Genomic DNA, 25,207 nt, shown 5'->3' on the forward strand with positions numbered 1-25,207 from the left:
CTCCCGGGCTCTAGCCATGTAATTCAAATGGGTGCTGCCATGCTGTTCCATGACAATTCCAGATTGGGAACAGTGACTGAAGGGCAGCCATCTGGCTCAAGCTGGCCCGACCCCAGCACCTTAGCTCCTGGCCACAGTAATTGAGCCAGGGATGGGCATATGATCTAAACTCTTCCCTGGCATTCTTCTAACAGGAGCTGGAGCAAGTTAATTTCCCCTCTGGTGAGGCTTTAAATACACGAATCAGGAATAGTCTTGCGCCCCATTTTTCGGAGTAAGTTTGGTTTAAAAGAATGACCCCAGCAAACAGCAGAGGTGAGAGATTTTTGTCTCTGTCCAGGATTGGTTGTTCAACTGTTCCTGAGTCTGAATAATTCCAGGTTCCTTTCAGAACCTTGTTTCTCTGTGGTCTGCCAGTCATTGTCAGGCAGAGGAACTTGGCGACAATATTTTTTACTGCACATCCTTTAAATGTGGAATCTATTTAAAAACACCTTTAATTGATAAAAAAAAAAACTGGTGCAGAATTTCTCTTAGGGAGAGGACTTGTTTTAATGGAAAAGTTTTATTGGCCATTTTAATTGCAGAAAAGCAGGCCCCAAGGTATGGCTTGGAAGGCAGATGAAAACCAGAGATAAAAGTAAATGGCTCTCCAGAGTAAAGTAGGACTTGGGGATTTCCCTGGGCCTCCTGGAGGGGGAAGTGAGGGACCTCAGAAAGTGGGAGGAAACATCTCTTTAGAGAGGTGGGGAGGCTACAAATTGGAGAAAGGAGATGGCGAATTTTGAGACATTCCTGATGGTGTAAGGGACGGTTCAAGGTCTTTTAAGAACAGAGCTCACTTAAAAAAAAGAAGTGAGAAGAACAGAATACTTCAGGTCTTCTACTGCACTAGGCAGAGATGAGATGCTCTCTGTAACCTCGAAATACGTCTACTCCACAGAAGAATCTTATCTGGTTTCGGCAAAGCCAAGGGAGAGCTCCACCACGGGGCTAACACGGAGCTGAGACCAGCACCATGGCAGAGAGATGTGATCCTGAGACTCCAGAACGCAGGAGTCAACGAAGGAAAACGAACCCCGGATCCTTGAGATTCAGGGCAGGGCACCCTATGTAGGCTGGGGACTCAAGCTACTTTACAGCTACAGGCTATTGATCCCACAGGGATGGCAGGCACGGCGACAGCCAGGTAACCAACCCTGGCTTGGACTTCTGAGACCAGATACAGGCTCTCCCTTGAATCCTGAACAGGAGACAAATAAAAGGCAGTCTTCTGTAACAGAAGACAGTGAACCTATAGAGATCACTGTGCTGAGGATGGTATGGGCCTTAAATAGGTCTAAAGAAGTGTGAACAGGGCTTCTCAACCTGTTGAGACCCAGTGCCATCATCTCACTAGAAGATCCATGTGGCGGGGGACCCACGACAGGACCCTCACCGGGAGGGAGGAGTGTGAGAGTCTGACACACACACAAAACCCCTTTTTGAGAATGACTATTTTAGAGCTCTCCCTCCATTAGTGGCAGATGGAATAACAGCCATGGCCTTCCCCAAACTGTTCTGCTGTCAGGGCCTGGTGGGTCACTGCTTTACATTTTTCTGCTAAGTCGGATGGACCAATACCATACAAGAAAGGCACAGGCTGGTTTGACCTGAGCGTGGGGTGGAGTTTCCTCTTTTCCTGCTCGCTCTCTGCCTACAGCCAATATCCGGGCACCAGATCTCAGAAGGCCAGCTGTGGTGCCCTAATCCTTATTTGTGAGATGCCTCTATTCACCGGCTCTTCATCTTCAATGCTGTTTAGCTTCAGCTCTTTGTCTCAGGACTTCATTTCCATCCCCTCTGACCTCTTAGAGCTACGCACCCTCGGCTTCTAAGGGCGCTAGGAGGAGGCCTGTAGCACGGCAGACCCCCAGCAAGTTGGCAGCCTGTGAAACAGCCTTGGTATTCAAGGCCGTCCACGGCCTGGCCATGACCCACCTGGCAACTGACCACCTGTAACTCCTTCATACCCTGGCTGTGGCCCGGCCAGGGTCCGGCCTTATAATCCAGCCTCCCGCCTCCCTGCCACGCTTCACCCTCACTGCACCTTGCCTCCCCGCTCTACACCCCCTGCTCCCTCCGACTCTTCCTTCAAGCCCTGACTTCTCCAGTTCTGGAAGGACACGAGCAGCTCTTGCTCGTAGATGCCTTGCAACAGCAGTGGACGGAGGCAAAGAGTTCTACTCTTCATTGTGTCTTTACCATTTGAATTTTTACTACATGCATTATTTTTAAATTAGTTAATTTTAATTAACACAAATCAGAAGAAAAATAAAAATCCACCCCTAAAGCAGGCCCCCTGTTCCCTGACCTGCTTCAGGAGGTGGACTCCAGGGTCCACACTGAGGGTCCCGGCTGCCTGGGGAAGGTCCACCCCGAGGGTCACCACCTTGGATCAGCTCTGGGGGTGGAGCTCACCGTAGGACACTCCCATGGTCACTGTGGAGGCCGGGGTGCCTCGTGGTAAAGCTGAGGGGCACTTGGGGCAGTGGGACCCGCCGGACCAGCACACAGGAACGAGACAGTCCTGCCCCTCACACTGGCTCAAACATTAAACCTCTTTGGGAATCAGCTCCCTGAGGGTAAGATAAAGGGATAGACTAACTGTTCAGGAGCTTCAAATCCATGTCTCAGTAGCGATTTCTTCCCCTTTATACTCTCAATGGCCAAAAAGATATGTTGGTCTTATTTTCCATGATTTTGATTATGAAAATATTTATATTCTGCACACACTTTTGAAAAGCAGAATATGGTCCCCTCCCAACCAAACCATTGGACTAGAGGGTTGCCTTCTGCTCTAACAAAGTGCCATTGAACTTGTCTATGATTAATTTCTCACCTCTCTTCCTCTTAAGATTTGCTTCCTTCAGAAAGTAGAATGAAGGAAAAAATCCCCGTTAGCCAGATTCCAGTTCACTGAGGCTTTACTGCACGAAGCCATGCTGGAGAACCCTCTGGCCCTGCGAACATGCAGACTGCAATCTGGACACCTTTTATTTAATTCCAAGAGTTCCCTTTGCACGGCAAAAAGGAGTCTGAGGAAAGCAGAGAGGCGCAGATGAGGGGAAGGCTGAAGCAGACCACTCACAAACGTGGTGTGGGCGCTGGCTGCCCACTGTACTCCCTTGGCTGGGAGAGAAGCGGGATTGTGATGGGAGGAGCAGGAAAAGTCATTCTTGACACAAACAAGGGTCTTGGGACACAGCACCCCACACCAGTGCCTGGTCATGCAAAACATGTGGCTCCTCGGGACCAAAGAGCAGATGCACCAATACAAGGGAGTCCTCAGGGTGCCTCCCAAAGCGTCTGCAGGGTCTAGGGCAGGTTGGGTCTGTGTCCATGTCCATGAGCAAGGTCAGGTAACAGATAGCACCAGTTGGGAGGCTCAGGGCAGGAGAGAGACAGAGGCTCCCAGCCTTTAGCACCCACTTGCCCAGCCCTCCTGGGGGGAGACCCACTTGTGTGAAGGCTGCCCCTGCAGCACGGGCCTCTCCCTCAGCCCTCTGCCCTGGGGAAGCTGGAATTAAGCGTCAGGCTGAGGTCCGACCAGCTGCCTCCAGAGGGCTGGGTCACTTCTGTGTAGCGACAAGGGGCTGCCACTGATTGAGGAACTGGAGGTGGGAAGAACAGGCTGGGCCACCCACCCAGGACCCCACGTAGGAAGAGCCTTTCGGACGCCCAAGCCAGGGCCTTTGGTAGCCAGTCTGCTCTCGTCCCAGGAACTCCGAGAGTCAGCCCCGTTGCTTCTGGTTCTTTTTGGTGGGTCAGGGGAAGGAGAGAGGAGAGAGACCAAGAGCGGCCAGGCCAAAGACGTCGCTCAGACCCCAGAGGTAGGCAGTGCGCGTGGTGGGGGACACTGCCCAGGATGAGGAGCCCTCGCCCAGCCCTGCCACTCTCTTCTCCTGTGATCTTGGGTGAACCATCTCACCTAGGTCTTTTTCCTCAGCTGCCCCGGCAGGAAAGTCCTACCCCACCTACCTCAGAGGATAGGCTAAGGGTGAAAACAGATAACGGATAGAAAACACGTTTAAAAAAGTATAAAGCGCTATTCAAACGGGAGGCAGTGTCGTCATCGCAGAGATGTTATTACCCTTAGCACATCCCTCATCTCATCCATGTACCTTTGCTTCCTTTGCAGCATCTCCTAACCTTAGGACCTTATTTCTTTATTTCAGAAGGCTTCCAAGACTCTCTGCTTGCTTCCCCTGATCACGATCTGTGACCACAGTGGCCAAAGGGGCACACCAGGTGTCTGAGGGGGCTGCCCGAAAGCTCTCACCTCATCACTGTCCCTCTGGCATCTTGCTGTGGGAAGCCACTCGGTGGCCCCTAGGTCCACCCTATGAGATGAGCTGGGCTGTCCACTCAGGCCCAACAGGTTTAGGGGACCCCTGCCCAACCTCAGGGGACCCTGTCTGGAGTGCAATTCCTGTTCCCGATTTCCTACAGGTGGCGGGGAGAGGGAGGGAAGGCGCCGAGACCCTCCGGCAGGATCGGGGGTCCTCAGGACGCCCCAGGCCTGCACCCACCCCTGCTCCTGTCGCGGGGCCTCCCCTCCCCCAGCCCAGCCCTAGTCTCGATCTGGAGGCGCCTGCAGGGGTCGCGGGGCACCAAGCCCGGGGCCACCACTGTGTATACGCAGGTGGTCCTTGAGCGACTCCTTGTAGCGGAAACTCTTGCCGCACTCGCCGCACGTGTAGGGCCGCTCGCCCGTGTGGATGCGCTGGTGCTTGAGCAGGTTCTGCTTGCGGATGAAGCTCTTGCCGCAGAGCGCGCACTGGAAGGGCCGCTCGCCCGTGTGCAGCCGCTGGTGGTTCTGCAGGTGCTCCTTGCGGCTGTAGGTCTTCTCGCACTCGGAGCACTTGTAGGGCCGCTCGCCGCGGTGTGTCATCTGGTGGCGGATGAGGCCCGAGTGGCAGTTGAAGCTCTTCTCGCACTCGGCGCACTCGTAGGGCCGCTCCTTGGTGTGGCTGCGGTGGTGGATAATGAGGCTCTTGCGCACGCCGAAGCTCTTGCCGCACTCCGGGCACGAGTAGGGCTTGCTGCGCGCGCCGTGCAGCAGGAGGCCCCGCCGGAGGCCGCCCGCGCAGCAGCTGCCGCAGCCCCCGCCGCCCTCGCCCGCGCCGCGCTCCGCCGCCAGCCCCGCGAAGCCGTCGTCCAGCAGCCCGGCCCCGGCCCCGGCCCCGCGGCTCGGCGGCCCCCCTGCGCCCTCGGGCGCCGGCCCCGGGGGCAGGCTGGGCGGGCCGGGCTGCGGCTGGGGCTGCGCCTGCGGCGGGGGCTGCGGCGGGGCCGCCCCCGGGGTCTTCACCAGCAGCAGGCCGTCACCTGGGAGGGGAGACACAGAGAGGTGACACGCAGGCACTGCCAGGGGCCTGGGTCCTTAACCCATTTCCTCTGTGGCTTTCCACAGGCTCTGGGCCTCCGTTTCTCTGAAAATGAGGGACTGAACAGGCCTCGTTCCAGGCGACTCTAGGTCTCCCAGAGCCTCTGACCTGCCCCGGGCCGCCCACGGAGCGGCAGGGCGGCCGGGCGGGTGGCGCAGCTCGCTTGGGGAACACCCAGACCTGGGGCTGGGGAAGGGCCATGCTCTGTGGAACTGACTGGAAGGCAGAACCCCCGGAAATGATGACTTAATGGTATTGTAATGTTCAATGCCAGTTTATCTAAGCAGAATCTCTTGACTGGGGAAAAAGAATTTGCCAGAACTTATCCAAGGTGAAAAGCCTGTCTAGAGGCCTGCAGGAATGGAGTGCAGGAGCTGGGACCATACTACCTGGCGGCACCCTGCAGTTGTGCTTCGCTAATCAAGCAGCGGACTTCATGCTCCTGTAGCAGCAGATCAGCGGGGCTGCTGTGAGGCCCACCCTGGCGTCTGACTCCATTTGGACCCTGACCACTTGTGACCAGGGCTCCTGGAACCAGTGTGGAAGTGGCTGTGAAGCCAGCCTCCCCAGGAAGGGCTGTCCTTGCTCCTGCAAGGATGCCTTTTCTTTGCACCTCCACGTCTCCAGGCCAAGCCCACTGCTCTGCACTACCCTGGGGGCAGTAGGACACAAAGTCCAGGCCCTGAGCATCAGAGCAGTGATCTTAGGCCCTGGACTCCCACGTCTGCCTGAGGAACTACTCCGACTGCCGACTATGTTTCCAAGTCTCCTTCCTCACCCTCCATCAGCTCCCCAGGCCCCAGTTCACAGTCCTCTATCCCTGCTGAGCCTCCTCCCCTATTTAGGGTCAGGCTTTAGGTGGAAGAACAGTGAAGAAGGTGAAGCTTGCATTCTGTCCCCATGGCTTGTCCACACCCTGTTTTCTCCTCGGCTCAGAACTCATCTGCTCCCTGGAGGCCACTTCTCAGGCCACATCTGCCACACGTACACCCATCGCACGGCTCCCAGCACCTCCTTCTCCTTTTCCTGACCAGCCTTGCTCCTGCGGTGAGCACGGCGGCTGTTAACCAGTATGTCCTTAACACCTCTGCACCTCTGCCCCACTCCCCTCCAGCATGCTTGCCTGGGGAACCCAGTTCTGTAGCTGCACTCGAGTGGCTGAGGGCGGCTGGAGAAAATCGAATCTCCAAAGCGGCCCTCCACACACAGCCTGGCATCCTACCTCACTGCTCAGGGTATCCTACTTTTCCCCTCTCTGGAAGGGTCAGGTCGTACCCCTCCTCAGCCTCGAATGCAAGAACTTCTGCTTGGAGCTCACTGGACAGTAGCCAATGATTAGCAGTAACAGATATAAGCATGTGACCTTGTTCTAGCTGATTAAATGTGAGAAGGAATTTGCCAGGAGGCTTCTGGAAAACTTTCCTCACTCATATTCCTCTGGGTCTGAATGTGATTGCTTGGAACAGCCGTGGACATCTCGCTCCAGCCACACCAAGGTGGCCAAACAAAGAGGTGGAAAGAACCTGGGTCCTTGAGAACTTGACGCATCCTTGAATCAGCTGACAGTGAAACTCAATTGCCCCTTAGTTACGTACAAGAATAAATGTCTTCATTCTTTCAGGCAGTTTGAATCAGGGTCCTAAAGCAAAGGACAGCAGCCTGCCACACACAATGGCCCAGTATCTCCCAACTTAAAAGAACACTCTGCCTTGACCTTGTGTGTTCTCTGCTCCAGCTACCAGCTCATCTCATCTCTGTTCCTTTCACAGCAATGTTCTTTAAGGGTAACCATAACCTTTCTTTTTCAGACTTATCAATCCTATCATTCTTTCAGACTATTATAATCAGGCATGTGTCCCGGCACACCACTGAAACAACCTTCATCAAGGTCACGAGCATCCTCCAGCCTGCCATATCCGAGGGCCTCTCCTGTCCTGCATATCAACCACTCATCGGGCCCGACACAGCCCCTCCATCTGAGAGGGCTTCTTCTCCAGCTCTGTGACACCCTGCTCCTCTCAGTTTCCTCCAGGCTTGGACCTGGGGTCTCTAAATATTTGTCTACACTCTCCCTAGATCTCATACACTTCCTGGCTTTAGAACAGCCTATGTGTGGTCATTTGGCAGGCCTTAGTCCCTGGTTCCTTGGAGGGAGCCTTAAACCCTTGGAATTTCCCAGCAGGTGATAGGAGTGCCTTTGTTATTTATGGTAACGCAAATGGTTTGCGCTAAGGAGGTGACTCATGGTGGGCCCCGAGATTGTTTCAGTCAATAAGATGACGCAGAGTGGGAGCAGGCTGTGCCACCAAGACCAACCATATGATTAGAGGGTTGGGGCTTTGAGCCCCTCTGGAGAGGAGGCAAGGGCTGGAGAAGGAGGTCAACCTCATGATCCAATCCGTCATACAAATGCAAAGAAATCCCAGTCAAAACTCTGGACACAGAGGATCGGGTGAGCTCCTGTAGTAAGCAGCACTCGGTACTGTCCTGCCACTGTGCTGGGAGGGTGGCGCTCCTGACCCCACCGGGAGCAGCCAGCAGAAGCTGCTTGTTCAGGACCCTCCCAGACCTGGTCCTGTGGCCCCCCTCCTTTTAGGTGGTCCTGATTTGAATCCTTTGCTCTCATAAAACTAATTGTAAGTATAGTGCTTTCCTGAGTTGTTCTAATGAATTACTAAACCTGAGCAGTTAATGGGAACTCCTGGATTTGTAGGTCAGAAGTGAGGGTGGTCTGGGGACCCTCAAATGTGTAGCTCATGTCTGAAGTGAGAGCCAAACAGGACATAGGTCTCGCTCTCCTGCATATCCCAGGGCTAGGGAAGGAGGCTGGCAGGAACAGCAGCCATATATTTGATGCCATGCCTTATAAAGTCCATCTGGTTATCCTGGGCAACCACAACACTAGGTGGATTTTAAACCTCAAAGAAATCACAGGTGAGATTCTAATTTCACATTCCAACATTAACAAGTGGAACGTGGCTACCTTTGGGAGAAAGACAGAGAGCCCTGTCTCCCTAATTCTGGGCATTTCCTCCCATACACTAAGGTTCAAAGGCTTCCCTGAGATAAAATGACCTGAGGCGAACTGTCCTATGACTCAGTATATCCAAACTGAAGAAGCACAAGGTCGCTGATTTATAAAGCCGCCTAATTTCTGCACAGCCTTTCCTAGACCTATTCCCACAGCCACACAGGACCCCAAACAGGGGCTCCTCCAGCCCCACACATTCCCAGCTGACAAAACTGGAAGCAGCACTGAGGGACAAATGTTTAGGCAGAATTTCCTGACATGAACTGGTACCTATTCCATCACGGCCAGAAATGGTGGACTGGCTGCTGTAGAGAAGGAAGCGGAACCGACTGCTCTAATTTCTTCCTGTCCCCAAGGTCAGTCCCCTGGCTTTTCCTGTCTCATCCCACCCCACCAACAGATTAGAAAGAGAACTACTTTAAATTCTATTTTAAATAAGGGCGTACACCGTTCCACGCCCATCCTCTGCCCTTTCCTCCAGCCTCACTCTCCTCTTCCAGATGGAACCAAATTTGTCTCACAGAGTGGGATCCACGTACCTGGGCTTTAAATGGCTTTTCAGATCAGAAATAACCTACGTCCTCCGCTCTTACAGGGACTTTGAGCCCTTGGAGGGTGTCAGAGGAGTAGGGACAAGGAGCCGGTGTTTAGCTGTCTCTTCAACACTCCAATCAACCAGAAGACCCTAAGCCAGCCGCCCTGGGCGAGGTGACTGTACTGGTCTAGCAAGGCGAGCTAGCCTGACACCATGAATGTATGCCTACAGTCACCAACAGGAAGTGGAGCTTCAAAAAAGACCCAAGAGACCCAAGTCAGGTGAGACCTTTGGTCCTATACCTGTTAGGAGAGAAAGATCCCTTACCCCTACTTTGAACTTCAGGATCTTTACCAGTTACTCTAGGATGTCAGCTCAGGGATGGCTTGGGACTCTGGCCATCGTTTTCTAGTATGTGAGCCATCCACTCCTGCTCAGACACCAGTGGCTCAGACCACTCTTATTTCCCTGCTATTACAGGCTGAATTATATTCCCCGCTAAAAGATATGTTGAGATCTTAACCCCCAGGTCCTCAGAATGTGATCTTATTTGGTAATAGGCTCTTCCCAGATGTGATTAGTTAAGATGAGGTCGTAACTAGAGTAGGGTGCCCTGATCCAGTATGACTTATGTCCTTAGAACATGACAGACGCACAGAGTGCCACATGAAGATGGGGGATCAGGGTGATGCACTTACAAGCCAAGGATTGCCAGCAAGCCCCAGAAGCTGGAGGAGGCAAGGAAGGATCCCCTACAGCTTTCAGAGAGGGCATGGCCCTGCTAACACCTCAGCTCCAGACTCTGCCGCCAGAACTGTTAGACAATACACTGCTGTTGTTTTAAGCCTCCCAATTTGTCGCACATTGTTAAGACAGCCCCAGGAAGTGAGCATACCTGCCAGCTGCCAGAAGGAAAGGGGGTGCTGCTTTGGTACAGACTGTGGACAGGCTGCCACAAACATTTCGAAACCTAATGAGGGATAACTGAGGCTGAGCAGCCAACCCTCTGGACTAAGTACCCAGGGTCCTGGGGGCACATTACTCACTGGGACCAGAAGCTAATCCGAGCTCTCCTTCCATCGAGTCACGTGGGCCCCATGGGTATGGCTGCTCCTCCTGCTTGATCCACGACAAAATGTCATGTGCTGAGATCAGAGACTCTGTTCACAGAAAGAAGGCAGTCTTAGATTCTGTTCATTTTGGGTGAGCCTCCCGTCAGAGGTTTGAAAGCCATCACATGCAAAGGCCCCTGCTCCAGCTCACAGGGTGTGTGCCTGTTTCGCTATCCGTGTTCATTCACTGGCCTTCCTCCCCTTCTCAAGTGCCTAAGGGGGACGCCCTTTGTCCTCACTGGATTTTGAGTTGGCCAGGGTGGAGGAGGCCTGTCCCAAAGGCAGCAGCAGAGCAAGATTAGCACCCAGGCCTTCTGACTTAGTCACTGAGTCCCAGAGCAACCTGTGGGTCTAGGACAGCCAGGGGCAGCCCGGTCAGGCTGATGGCCCACAGGATGGAGGGACGAGCAGCAGGACTTAACAGTCAGCAACGGCAGAAGCGGTGAGCAACAGTCGTTGTAAGAACTGTAGTGGAGACCGTGGATTGTCGGGGCCAGCCTTCCTCCCCACACTGGACCCCTCAGCTTCTCTGTGGTGAAGCTGTAGTCAGTGAACTACAAGGAATGCTAGATTTTACATCTGATCATCTTCTCCTGGTATGGGGGTAGAATGAGACTTTGGGGTCATAACTACCAGATCAGGTGACGTTGGGCTTCGCCAGCCCTGGACTGCATGCGTCCCTGGCGGGTGGACCTTTCCTATCTGCCTGGATTCTCCCCTGAAGTTTCTTGAAGATCTCTAACTAGTATTCGCTTGAGAGAAATTTCAGAAAATGTAAATTTCTTTCTTTCTGTCACAGAAATATACTCAACTTTTAAAAGCCTTTCTGGTTATATTTATTGTTCAAAAATTGTGATTGTTGATGTGATTTTAGTATCAGCTATGCTGACACAATAAATGATCGATTTAATGAATCCTTAGGAAAATCCTATCCACTTGACTAATGGTTATTATTCCAAAAACTGTACAAAGTTGCTAACTGAGGAACAGGCTGCATTTTAGTCTCTGAGCCTTTGGTTGGCCTTTGACAAAAAGTGCTTCCGTCAGATTGCTGTCCTGGGGGTTACAGAAGTCAGCTGAGCGGCTGCTTGTTCTTGGTGCTCATTCTGGCATTTTGCTCACCTGAATTGGGGTCCGCTGGAATATCTCTCTCGGACAGATCCTGCTGATCCCACACGCACGGGTTCTCCTCCTGTTTAATCCGGGACAAGAGGTCCTGGGCAGAGGCTGGCGAGTCTGCTTGTGGGAACAGAGCAGCAAAGGCATCAGGGGACTGGGAAATGCCCACAGGTTTCAGCTCGGAGTGGATCTCTCACTCCATGCGATTATTTCTTTTCCCTAAAACCAGGTATAATTTAAGGATGCTAATAAATTACACGTCTAAGTCAGCTTAGCTCCAATCAATGGAGCTTCTGCTGCAAATAAGTGGATACGATAGGGGAGCAGTGTTAACGGTGACAGCCAGCGTCTTTTTGTGCTTCAGGAACTTAAATCTTCCCAGGGAAGTTCATGCTCAAGTACTGAGCACCACTAGGGAAAGCGGTCTTCCTCAGGAGGACACTTCCATGGAGCCTTTTATCTTGGGCATTTTAATGGGATTTTTCTAAGATGTATCGTACACCTCTCTTCTGAAGTCTGTCCACCCTGATTTACCTTCTTATCTCTACAGAACACTTTGACAGTAGTACCAGTGGTGCTTTCGGGAACATGCCTGATGAGAGGGGGACGGGCTTCCCTCCACCTGAGGCTGTTCTCCTTACCTCTGGGTGTGGGGCTTAGACTAATGGGGGGTGAGGTTTGTGGAACCCTAGTCTATGAATAAGGAAAGAGCTACAGTATGGTAATACATTTTGTGACGGTTAGTTTTCTATAGCTGGGCCACAGTACCCAGATATTTGGTCAAATATTATTCTAGATGTTTGTGTGAAGGTATTTTTTAAAGATGAGATTGACATTTAAATCAGGAGACTGAGTAAAGCAGACGGCCCTCCGTACCGATGGGCCTCATCCCGCCAGCTGAAGGCCTTACTAGAAGAGTGACTTCTCCTGAAGAAGAGGGACCACCCCGCAAATTCCAGACCTGTCAGCCTCCACAACTGTGGAAGCCAGCTCCTTAAAATAAATCAACCAGCCTGTCTGTCTTCTGTCTCTCAAACACACACACACACACACACACACACACACACACACACACACACACACACACACGTTTTCTAGAGACTGGCTAAGACACATCTGCCCCGACAGTCCAGCCGGAAGGAATGCCATCTAAGAGGAACTATCCCGGCTCCCCCGGGTCAGGAGCAGGGCTTACGGACCGGTCTGTCCCCACGCACAGAGCTTCGCACAACGCCCCGCACTCGGTTCTGCTGCCCTGGTACGATTTCCGGGTGGAGGAGGGAGTCGTTACAGACTGACATCACGAAGGAAGGAAACAGGACCAGCTCAACCCGGATGTGCGGCGGACTGGCAGGGCTGCGTGCCACGTTCGTGCCCATAGGGGAATCCTGTCCCTCTGCCCAATCTGGATCCCAGTTCTTCCACTTCCAGCTCAGGCCTGGCGCACACCACAGACAACACCGGGGCCCTGCAGGCTGCGCTGGACCCTTCCTCCCCCTCCCGGGGCTATGCGGCTCCCTCACCAGTGATGGACTCGGTGGGGATGGCTCTTTCTTCCGGGCCCCGCTGACCTCGGGCACACAGGGCTTCCTCCCGCTTCACCTGAGAGGGTGCCTCCTGTGCAGGTACCTGGGGCTCTGCTCCTGGGGATAGAGAATCATGTCATTTGGAGTCTTGTTTCTGAACAATCACCACCCACATGTTCCTGGGGTCAGGAGCACTGCTGACAGCACTTCCCAGGGAAGAGCACAGGGGTCTCTGGTTCCCACGGGAGACGACGGGATCCTGAAGGGCAGGTCCTGGGAGCAGAGGGTGATCAACATTCAGGACAGGGGGGCAGGCCACACCACAGAATGAGGTGTGATTACGGCTGGGAGAGTTCCAGAAAGAGCCCTGTGCTGGGTTGGGTGTCAATCAGGACTAGGCCATAAATTTGACCTCTGTGCAGAGGTCACTTGTCCCTGTTTTTCACTTTCAGTCAGAAAGTATTGGCCAGATACAAACACACTCACCCAGACACACCAGACACACACGCACACGATTACCAAGAAGTTACGCTGGGCAAAGAGATGCGACTCAGCCCCATTCTTGAATGGATAATGCACGTCATCCTTATGCATGAAAGACAATGACATGTCCTCCATGTAAACCCCAAGATGTGATAACAGGGTGCTTTCTTATGATGTTCTATGGTGTGAAGCTTAGCCCTGGCAGGAGACAGCTCGGGTAGCAGGGAAGAGATCAGACGACAAATTGGAAGATGTAGATTCTGGTTTCAATTCTGTCCCCACCCTGTGGGTGAGCTGTCTGACCTCTGTCTGCACGGTCCACCCCTAAAATGAGCACAGTGGTCCCTGGTCTATCTCACAGTGATGGGTGGTGACTCAGGGCACCTGGTGAGGTGACAGTCCCTTAAACATGAAGAGCTGTGACAGCTGCTGACCTCAGACACCTGCTTGTGCTTGAGGACAGGGCAGGAGCCACACAGATGAACGGCCCAGGACAAACCCAGAGGCAGAGAGGGCCAGCCCGCGGTGGCCAGGGGCTGTGGGGACGGGGGAAACGGGAGGGACTTCTAACAGGCCCAGGGTTTCCTCTGATGGAAATGTTCTGGAATAAGGTGGTGGTGATGGTTGCACAGCTTTGTGACCACTGAATGATTACACACTTACAAATAGTGAATTTATGGTACATGAATTATATCTCAATAAAGAGAAGAGGCTAGAAGGAGGCAGCTGCCTGGAGCTACCTTCTATGGCAAGTGTCAGTGACCATGCTCCCCGCTTAAAAGGAAGGAAGGACAGAGGCACAGATGTGAAAGTCTGTGTGGTGGGACAGAGCACACAGTGCCGGCTCCGGTCTCACCCGAGCGCTGGGGCACCAGGGACAGACCAAGGCAGAGCCCAGCGCCTCCCATCTCCAGGAAAGCTGAGAGGTGCAATGCTCTAAGGCCTGGACTTCCTCAGGACTGAGGCTCCTCCTTGAGTGAGGAGAAAGCGTTAAGGGTGGGCCTGCTGTGATGCTGGGGTCAGTGTGAGAACCAGCGAGGACGCTGACACACAGCCAAGTAAGACGCAACGGGCCACAGCAAAACCGCTCCATGCAGACCCTCCACCCTCGTCCGGTGGCCTGGGCCCGGGCTGCGGCCACCCCTGGGTCTCTCCCTGTGGGCACCGTAGCCTGGGAAGCTGCCCTCCTCTCCTGTCTGCCCAGCTTACCTGGCTACCCAGGGCTGCACGTCTCTGACCCAACAAACACCCACGCCTTGCTTTCAGGCCTGGAGCCCCTTCCTGTAATAACTGCCCAATCTCAGCAGTGGCAGAACAGGTCCCCAGAGCAACTCAAGGGAAGCCTCTCCCGAATTCATGCAGGAATAGTGGGACTGCACCCCTGCCCTGCCCTGGACCTGGGGCCCTTCAGCTGCCATCACCTGTGTCAGGATCCATTAGGATTTCTCTCTCTTCCGCGTCACGCTGCTCCCACACACAAGGCTCTTCCCTGGGCTCAACCTGAGCGGGAGCATCTGGCTTGGGCACTGGACCCTCCGTGTCTGGAATGAGTTGGAAGGGAAGGAAGGACTGGGTGAAGTTGACCGGTGGGTCCCCATCAAGGACAATGGCAGAGCTCTCCCCATCCTGGCTCCCCTCCCCACCTGAGGGCCCCCTAGGTGGTGTATGTTATATATGTCAGGTAATCTCGGATGAGGGACCTTGAACACAAGCCAATAGGTTCCCCAAGTCCTGGTGGAGAAAAAGCTGGTCTCTGAAAGCCGCGAGGTGCGCAACCGCAGCGCCTGCACGGCTGTCGGGGTGCAGTGTGCAGAGAGGTGCAGTGATGCCGTGTGACTGCATTCCAGACGCAGAAGTGATGAAGCCGTCAATTCTACAGTGACAGGCCTGTTCCTGGGCTTTTCATTTGCACCCTGTTATAAATCATCCTACCTTTCTAGCATTACAAGCAAACGGTTTCTGGAGTTTCCGTTAGGTAACATGAACTGCCTCGCCCCGCGAGTGGGGACGCGGGCTGATGAGCACTTTGCTCCCCTCTCCGGAGACGGCCCGTGGAGGAGGGCAGGTCCTCACCCAGGGACATCAGGGTTTTGTAGTTCTCCTTCACGAGGTTGTTGTAAAGCTCCTTCTGCCACTCGTCCAAGTTCTTCCACTCGTCCTCCGAGAAGTAAACGGCAATGTCAACAAACGTCACGGGGACCTGGGCCAACGAGAGTGTCAGCCTGGCACCTCCTGCTGCTCTTCCCCCACCTCCCCTTCCGCCCGTGGCCTGGCCTTTGCTCCGCTCAGCGACTCGGCCTCCAAACCCAGCCCAGCCCATTTCAACGGCTTCCACCCACTCTATTCCTGATCTTGTTGTGCTTCTACAACAGGGCTGGCTGACACTGCCCCCCACTTTTTAAGCATTAACCACAGCCTCTGTCATTTCCCATTTCAGGTACTGCTTTTGGCGCTCAGGGTGAGTTCTCAGAGTGGGCATCAGGGAGCCGAGGGCAGCGAAGCCCTGTCACAGAACCTGTATTTCTGGTCAAGTCACCTCTAGATACACGGTTACAGGTTTGTCACTAAACATGTAAAATCTAAAGCCACATGTGTCAAAGCGCCCAGATTTTGATGTGTTTAGTTCACTGCTACATGCCAGCATCTAGAAGCACACAGCTTGGAGTCAATAGATCTTGTGGAATGTGACTAATAGTGGTGCCAAGACTAGGACATTCCTCTGCCGGCTGTCATCCATCGCCCGACATTGGCCACTTGTTGTCCAAGGCGGTCTAGTCTGCAGGATAAAGCTGTTATTTCAGTTTGTCTATACTCATTACAGTCACTCACCAGGATGGCCTCACCTTGGGAGGAACTGTTCAAAATGACTTTATTAACTGAACTTCCCTTTCTGACCACACAGCCGTACCTCCTACTACTGTCACATCCACTGGTTGCCTTTCACTCTCACTCTGAAATCCAACCCCCAGAGCCCACCAGGCCTCAGTCCCCATCCATCAGCCTTCGTGCCTGTACCTACAGGCCAAAGCTAGCCTATGTAGCACCTGTGCATTAGAAAGACAGCTCTCTGGGTGTCGGGCCACCGTGCACAGCTGAGTGCCAGCACCTTTACATAAACTAGAAATATCAGCCCTCATGTCAGGGATCCGAACCCCAAGGGCGGCCTGCACAGATGCAACATGCACACCCATATGCCACCTCCCATCTTTAGAAACAATAGAACCTCCAATTCCCTGGACCTTCCACCAGACTTGGGCAAATCCCCAACCTGGGAAAACCGATACAGACCACTTTCTTCATTTTAATTCCCTGCTGATAGACACAAGTCACAAAATTCTGCTGGTGAATCCAGTGTCAGTTCATACCACTGGGCCCAAGGCTGCTGTGGGAGCCTCCTGCTGATCTTGTTGACACCTCCTTCCCCGTTCCCTGGGTGGCAAACTCTTCCCTGTCCCACCCTCACTGGCCCTTCCCCTTTGCTCCCATCTAGCCTTGGCCCAGCTCCTGCCCGCCAAGCCAAACGCCCCACTACGTGCCCTTTATTTCTCTCCACCTCCTGCCGGTGGAACGCAAGCCAAACTCTTCCCTCTTTGGCATCTCCAGTCTCTCCTCCTTGTTGGCTTTCCCTTTGGGGTCACCCAGCCCGAGATACACCCCCACTCAACTCTGCCACCTCAAGCAACTCTTCTCTCCATCTTCACTGGGAACACCCTGAGACACACTCTGTGCTTCCTTTCTCACCATGTACACATCCTTTAGCCCCTAAGACTCTGTCTATGAAGGTGCCACGTGCTGGAAAGTCACCTGTGGCTTCTTGTTAACTCCCAGCCTTTCCAACCACCTTTCTGGAATCTTCTCCTGCTCGGTTTCCATGACTCTGCTGCTTCTTGCCCACCCAGCCCACATTGTCCTTCCTGCTTCCTCCTGCTCCCCAGGCCCCAGGGCTCTGCCCTGCCTCTCTTCACGTCTCCCTCAGCAATGCCGCCCTGTTCACAGCCTCGATGGTTACCTCTTTGCAGAGGACACTTGTCAGCTCCCCTTGCTCCCTCAGAAGTTCACATTTTAACAGCCTTCTGAGTGGCAACTCTTAATCATACTTCACGAACCTCAAACTAAATGTATCCAAAACTGAGTTCATCATCTTCTCCAACAGACCGATTCCCCTGCCTCACTTCACTTCCACGATCCGTGGAAGGGCAAAAGTCTGGGGTCACATTCTCAGAGGTGGAAACAGACATCACTTGGTAAAAACTTCCCTGGGCCAGGATACTGCAGAAGTCTGAGCCGTGGTCTAGACAGCAGGGAGCCTACAGTCTAGCTGGATGGAAAAGACTACCCACGAACCAATTAACAGACACAGGGGGATCCAAGAGACACAAAGGATCTGAGAGACAACACCTTCCTTGGGTCTGCACAGAGCACACAGAGCGTGCTAGCGTGGCCAAGCGTACACAGTGAGCTGTCGCTAATGCAGGCAGCATCAGCTAATTCTCATGGCACTGTATGGCTGGGGGCGCTTGCTTGAAATAAATCTCTAAATTCTTTTGTAGTCCCTTCAAAAAGTAAAGCCTAATTCTCCTCCCTTTGAGTTTGGGCTAGATTTAGTGATTTTCTTCTAACAAGTAAATAAAGAAGTGATGCTGTACAACTTCTGAAACTAGGTCACAAAAGACATTGCAGCTTCCATCCTGGACTCATTCTGGGGGAAGGCCAGCTGCCGTGTCATCAGGACATTCGAGTGGTCCTGCAGGAAGGTCCACACGATGAAGGTTTGTATGTCATTTAACACACATTATTTTTTTAGGCTGGTAAGTTTTGGGGTAATTTGTTACACAGCAAGGGATAGCTAATATGCTGAGCTATATAGTGCTGTCCCATTGATGAAATCCATTAATCCTCATCACTCCACAATGCAAGTGTATTATCATCCTCATTTTACAGATGAGAACATAAACTCAGTGCAACCAGCTGGGAATTTACTCACTAAATTATTTATTTATACTTTATGTCTTTGGAAAGAGGAATTGAGGAGGCTCAGAGAAAGAACATACTTGATCAGCAGTAGAACTAGTATGTGGCAAAGGCAAGATTCAGACCCTAGTCCTCTGACTCCAGACCCCACAACCACCCCGTCATTGCAACTCAAGACTCCAAATGCCTGATCCAGTGTGTGGAACACACAACGGTGCCACACAGGCACCAGCACGGAGTGAAAACATGCAGAGCAGATAAGGGAAAAGGGCAAGAGATGTTGACTTTGCCAACAACAATATATGCCAAGCCGTACTGAGAACAGGCCTGTGGGCTACGGTGGCAGGAAAGGTTTTGGGGGGGCATCCACAGCCTCTATGACAGCTTGGTTCTGTGAGGCCTCAACAGGCCAATGGCGAGTGGGCAGTCCCTGGGTTGGCTGCCTCAGCAGATAGGATGATGTATAGGACCAGTTCCTTACGTGGACACATGAGCTCTCCAGCTGGAGAGTCAATTGGCCAGTATTTTTTGCACACCAACTATAAACCAATCACTGTTAAAGGCACAGAGACACAGCAGTGAACCAAGCAGAGATTACAGCCTGGTTAGGGAAAATCAACCAGGAAGACAAAAAGAGAAGTAAATATTAAAGATGTTTGATGCCACGGTGCTTTGGAGGAATGGGGAGTGGGGACAGGGCAAAGAGCCTGCTGGCGGCAGAGGGACATGGTTCTTTTGTACTGGGTCACTGTGGCAGGCCATGCTGACCCCACTGGACATTGGGGGGACCAGGCAGGTACGCAGGAAAGGAGCTTCTCAGCCAGGAAAGTGCCTGCAGTGGGCCTCTGTAGTGTGATGGAAAGGAGTGGACAGCAAGGGACAGGGGAGATGGGGCAGAAAGGTGGAGCCGGAGAAGGGGGCTTTCGTGTTAAAAAAGAGAAGAAGCCACGTGGGGGTTTTAAGCACAGGTATAAAAGGATGACCGCTGCTCTGCTGAGAACAGACTGTATGGGATGGAGGATGAGGATGGAGATAAGGAGAGCAAGTACGATGAGAGGTGACGGCGGCTCCTACCGCATGGTGGCGGGGCGATGGGGGTGGAGAGCAGTGGTCAGACTGTGGCCATTATTTTGAACAAAAAATCAAAAGGTATTTGCTGATATACTGGAAGGAGGGTTGAGAAAGAGAGGAGGCTAGTATGACCCTAGGGCTTTTGGCTTGAGCAACTAGGATGCGTTATCTTCAAAAGAGACAAGGATGTCTTTGGGTAGAACAGATTTCAGGGGCACAATCAGGAATTCAGTTTGATCATCTTAACTCTTAAGTATTTACTGACATCCAGATGGAGATGCTGAATTAACAGCTAGGAGTGGGCATCTGGCATTTGAGAAGTCAGGGCAAGGTACACAGAGACATGGGAGTAAAGAGCTGCCTCTGGGAATTGACAGCACACAGACTGCATTTAAAACTCAGAGACTGGATGAGATCATGAGGACAGACCCAGCTCTGGATACACCAAACTCTGGATATGAAGTCGGGAAAAGGAGGTGAAACCAGCAGAGATGACTGAGAAGGAGCAGCTAGTGAGGTAGGAAGAGGCTAGAGGGCTGCCCTGGAAGCCACTAAAGGGCTTTCAAGGGGACGGGGACCTGCATGAAATGCTGCTGACGGGGCAGAGAGGATGAAGACCACGACCACCTGCCCCCAACTGGCTTCATTAGGCCTTTGGCAAGACCAGTAGGATGGACAGGTGGTGGCAAAAGCCTGACTGGCATGGGTGCCAGGGAGAATGATACAATTATCAACTTACTGGAATACTGAGACTAGAGGTACAAGTTAAGTGAGACCGTGAAGGATGAAGCAGCAGAATCCAGAAGGCAAGAAACTCAACAGGATGGATGGTCTTGTTTCTTCCACAGAAAAATTGCAAGAAAAAATGAAGGAGATGGAAGAGGAACCTATAGATTAAAACAAGGCCTAAAAGACCCATCAATCACAATACACAGATCTTATTTAAGTTCAGATTCAAACCAACCGATAGAAAAAGAATGATAACACTTGGGAAGAACTGGACATCTGAACACTGATAAAATAATTGAGTAGGTTGAAGCTTTCGTTGTAATAGTAATAACACCAAGATTATCATTTTCTAAAAAGAGCTCTTACCTTTTCGAGCTACTTGCTGAAATACAAATAAAATGACTGCTAAGATTCACTTCAAAATAAAATGGAAGGGGGACATGGGTAGGGATTTATATGAAACAAGACTGGCCAAGAATTGATAACTGTTGAAGGCGGAGGATGGGTTCGTGAGGGTTTATCACAGTCTTCTGCCTCTTTTGCTATGTGTCTGAATTTTCTATAATAAAGAGGTTAAAAAAGGGAGGGAGGGAAAAAGGGGAAGAAAGAATTGGAGACAGCAAACACAGATGACTCACTGAAGGGGTTCGTTCTAAAGAGGAGCGAGGCCTAACTGGAGGGAGATACCCGGTGTCACCGGATTGCGTTAGAGACAGCTGATGTCTCCATGCTGGTGGGGATGGTCCACGATAAAGCAGAGAAAGGGGAGGCCCACTGGGATGCTGGTGCAGGGGACGAGGCGGGACGGCGAGCCCACAGCAACAGGAAAGCAGAGTGCCTGGGGCAGGCGGTGGGCGAATGTGCCAACTGCCCGTGGAAGTCTCTTTTGACTCCGATCTCTCAGTGGACTAGAAAGCAGGGTCACCAACTGGGAGCACACTGTGGAGCGCGGGGAGAGCAGGCACAGGAGGAAACCGCACAAGGTCCTGCGAATCCAGTCTGCATGATTTGGGGTCTGTATCCCACCAGCTCAGACGAGCATGTACACTGATATTCAATGACAAATGCAGGTGCCAAGGGAAAAACCCAAGCCTGAAGAGTTGCAGGAATTTGCAGACACCCTGCAAGCTGGGTACAGTGAGAGTAAAGACAGAAACACGCACACTCTGTGGGGAAGGGGTGGAGGCCAGCCTCACTGGGGTAGAACATAGGAACCAGGTTATTTAAACGGAGACAGGCTTCAACACAACACTACAGGAGACAACGGGGAGCCAGGGAAGTTTGTGAGAGAGATTGACAGCCATGAGTTTTCTTCACGGTGCTGGTCCTCACCGCCATCCCTGCCCCTGGGACCACCACGTACCTTGGGGACCTCCCCCTTGCTGCCCGGGGGCAGCCGCAGGACCCAGAAGTTCCTGTTCCTCAGCAGGTTCTCCATGTTCTCCAGCCGCCTCTGCAGCAGCCCGTACTCCTGCAGCAGGGTCCCCAGCACGGCCCACTTGCTCTCCATGTGATTCCCGAACTCCACGGCTGACTTCTCGCAGTCGGCCAGCTTCTTCTCCGTGGTCCCCGTCCGCCCCTCCAGATTTAGCAGCTGGCTGGCCTGGGCATCCACCTTCCTCTCCACAGCCTGAATGGCGGCCACCACGGTCCAGAGTGAGATCTCGGCTGTGGGCAGCTGGGGTTCTCTCATCATGCGGTCAGGGAAGACAGGTGCCCTGTCTGGGAAAGGTGGGAACTGAAAAGGCATCGGTCGCCGGGCCTCCATGTCCCATTCTTGAGCCTGTGTGCAGAGGGAGAAAGTGACAGCCTGGGATGAGACCCTGCATGATGGACGAGGGCAGCCTAAGTGCAGGGACATCTAATCAGATGCCATAGATTCTTATGCTTCTGCTGAGCCCCCGCCTCTCAGGCTATAGTGTTCACTAACGTCCCTGCGAATAGCTTGAGCAACCGCCCAGCTAACCAGCCCATTTCCTGCCTGCAGGAGTCAGGCTGGTCATGAGTTTACTTAAGGGGAAGAGAAGCCCTCCCAGCCCTTGCCTCCATGGCCTCCCTTCACCTCCCAATTCTGCTGTCCCCCTCAGAAGGTGAGGCCCTGTGGGTGCAGGTTGGAGCTAAGCCCTATGACCAACAAGAGAAGGTGTCCCAGTTCACTGGTGACTTGGGAACTGGCCCCATACTGTGCCAGCACCCAGGGCTGATACCTGCCTCTCCTTGCCATGTGGGATGGGAGGAGGCTGTCATTTTCTGTTCTCCCTGTTGCTGCTGAAGAGGCCCTCAGGCTGGGCAAAGTGAAGACCTGCCTCTTAGAGGTGACCTGGGCAGGCCAGGGACAGGCATGTCAATTTCCCTAACTCAGGGCAGATGTGAGAGCCACAGGGGAACACCCACAGCTTCCAGGAAATCACGCAATGACATGGGAGAAAGGGGAGCAGGGCCCTAGGAGGTGGTGGTATTTCTAGCAAAGCCATCCACTTGAGCTCATTTAGGCTTCACCCCTGCCTGGCCCACAGAAGGGGACAAGGGCTGCCAACACAAGTTTATCAAGTCAGGGAGCACGGTCTACTTCTCTCAGATCTTGAGACCTAAAGCTGAAAAATGATTAAACACAACACAGCAACTCCTGGCTGACTTGTCAGGTGGCTGAGAACCAAGCCAGGAGCAGAGGGGGCCTCTGCAGGGTCCGGCCCACCGTCAGCTCCCACTTTCCTCCTGGGAAAGCTATCCAGGCCTCAGTCTGCACCCCCCTCCTCCCCTGTTTGCACACAATGCTGGAGCACTGGCTCTCCAGTTCCTCTGTACATGGAGATCCTTGTGGGGCTTTAAGAAATGACTGGTGCCTACTCTCAAGCCCAGAGAGGCTGGTTTAGCTGGTTTGGGAGGGGGCTTGGGCCTCAGGAGTCTTATAAGCTGCTCGGGTGAGTCTAACGTGCAGCCAAGTTTGCCAAGCGCAGGAAAGAAGGCAAAGTCCCCTCTCAGTGGCCCCTTTCCTCCATCACACCGGGGCAGGAGAAAAGCGAATGACTCGCTATACCTGGTGAAAGATGGCAACGCGACATTTAAGACATCGTTGCGTCAAAGTGGCTCCGGTGGAAGCCGATGGGGCGCGCCAGTGCGCACACGCCCCGGCCGGGCCACGAGGGCGGCCCGCGCGAAGACGAGCCCGGGCCGGGCTGGAGGCGCGGTCAGGCCCCGCCAGGTCCCGGGACGGCGCGTCCGGGCCTCCGCCCCGCAGGCCCCGGGCGCGGCTCCGCCCGGCCCGCACGCGGCCTCGGGGGCCTGCCGCTCGCGCGGGCCGGGCCTCCTCCGGCGCCGCTCGGGGCCGGGCCTGCCCAGGGCCGCCGCCCGGGCCGCCGGGGGCCTCGGTGTCGCGGCCGCCCGGCCCGCGCCCCGCCCCCACGGCCCCGCGCGGCCATGGCGCTGGGCGGGGGCTGCACCCACCTGCATGGGCGGCATTCCCTCGGCCATTTCCCCGCGCAGCGCCGGCTCCTGGTGGCAGACCTCCTCCGGGGGCAGCGCCTGGGCCCAGCTCCAGCTCCCGCTGTCCAGCCCCAGGCCCTGGATGCCCAGCTGCTGAGGCTGCGGCCGTGTTGACACAAACTGCATCCTGGGAGTGCTGTTCCCCGCTCGGGCCGGCCAGGGAGAAGAAGAACGTTTTCCAGGCGCCTTCCCCCTCGCCGGGGCCGGACAGCTCCATCTACAGCCCGTAGGAGCAAACAGTCCCCTTCGGCGGCGCTCCCGCCCCTCCGCAGCCCGCGCGCCAGCCAATGGCCTGCGAGTGCCGGCCCGCCTGCGGGGATGGCGGGGCCACTCCGGGGCCGGGCCACCGCCGCCCCGAAGTGGCCCTGGGCTGGTTCGCTCGCTCGGGCCCCTCCGTCTGGGGTGAGCTCCCTTCAGCCCAAATGCAGGATCTTGAACCGAGGGCTTGATTTCTGCTAATTCCGCAAATATGTATTGGGCATCCCAAAGGAATATGGTGCCTGACCCTTTTGAAAATTTTGCAAGAGTGTCTCCAGACTCTTTCTGCCCTTTCACCTCCCTCACTCCCTTGCAGACTTCACCAACTCTCTCCCTGCTCTCAATCTAAATTAACGTGGAACAGTGCCAGGCCTTTGCATTGGTCTGGATGATGAGAGAAATGATAAGGGCTAATGAGCCGGAGGAGGGCCCGTCCTTCCTCCCAGGTAAGGTGCGCTGCTGTATCATCAGCAGCCTCCTCCAAAACCTTTATATATAGGTCAACGGCACATTGAAACATCAGGCCAAGTCAGAGCAGGAACTAGGGAGAAGCCAGGGAAGGCTGATAGAGAATATGGGAGGAAGGGGAAATTTATTTCACAAATATTTACTGAGCACCTACTATGTGACAGGTACTGTTTAGGCAGAGGGTGGGCTTTGCAGTTGCATATACCTGAGTTTAAATTCCAAAATCACCACACACACGCTGTGACTGTGAGCAATTTATTGAACTTCTCTGAGCTTCACTCGGTCTTTACATATGTAAATGGAGAAAATGCCTACTCTGCAGTTGCAAAATCAAATGAGATGAGAACAGTGCTTAGCACATAGTAGCATTCAACAAAGGTAGTTACCCCTAAAAGGCAATAATCCTCAAACTAGTGTCTGCTTGTCTTCTTATCTACGCCTTATCTTAAGACAGAGATCTCAAGATTTATTATAGCCCCGTGTAAAGGCAGACCTGTAGCAGAACCACCAAAGCCTAGGACACGTTTGTTCCACTGCACTTAAAAAAATGAAGGATATTATTGGCCCAAGAGAGACATGGGCTTAGAGCATGATTTTCAGGACAATTGTCAAGTCCTCTGTGTTAGGCACTCTTTCAGGATACAGAATGAGTATCTCATGGACCCAGTACTATCCTCAAGGAGCTTACAGGCTAGCGAAGATTATGTTCCCAAAAGTCTATGACCTCCTTGCCTCTATTTTCTGGCCACAATTTGCTCCTGATTGTAACTGTCATGCCCATTATTATTAGAGAAACCAGGCAAGTTGAGTCTTAACAGCTTCATGTAAATTCATTTCCACCAGCAAGACACATTTCAGAGCAAACATTCTGACCTATGTATTGTCAACCATCTTGCCTCTTTCATAGAGGTGGAAAAGAAAAGCTAGGTTAGCCCAAGAGTTTAAGCTATTTTTTCAGGGTAAAGCAGTTAAAACTACATCCTTTCCTAAGCATT

The 25,207-nt window shown here is 53.3% G+C and overlaps 1 protein-coding gene across 3 annotated transcripts; it reads right to left on the minus strand.

The window, feature by feature from the left end:
- Nucleotides 1-3,018: 3,018 nt before the first annotated feature.
- Nucleotides 3,019-23,720, minus strand: ZNF282 (zinc finger protein 282). Of its 3 annotated transcripts, none has more exons than XM_073238265.1 (8): nt 23,448-23,720; nt 21,367-21,786; nt 15,306-15,432; nt 14,654-14,773; nt 12,747-12,866; nt 11,227-11,340; nt 10,039-10,152; nt 3,019-5,367 (listed from the first exon to the last, which is right to left on the minus strand). In XM_073238265.1, the coding sequence occupies exons 1-8, from the start codon at nt 23,610-23,612 to the stop codon at nt 4,613-4,615; spliced, it is 1,935 nt and encodes a 644-aa protein (XP_073094366.1). In that variant the 5' UTR covers nt 23,613-23,720; the 3' UTR covers nt 3,019-4,612. The 3 variants fall into 3 exon arrangements, with proteins under 3 accessions (XP_073094366.1, XP_073094365.1, XP_036855159.1); XM_073238264.1 differs by having other exon boundaries at nt 12,747-12,860; nt 23,448-23,717; XM_036999264.2 differs by lacking the exon at nt 12,747-12,866 and having other exon boundaries at nt 23,448-23,718.
- Between the last annotated feature and the right edge of the window lie 1,487 nt (nt 23,721-25,207).

The sequence above is a fragment of the Manis javanica genome, chromosome 6, assembly GCF_040802235.1.
Source record: "Manis javanica isolate MJ-LG chromosome 6, MJ_LKY, whole genome shotgun sequence".
Lineage (NCBI taxonomy): Eukaryota > Metazoa > Chordata > Mammalia > Pholidota > Manidae > Manis > Manis javanica.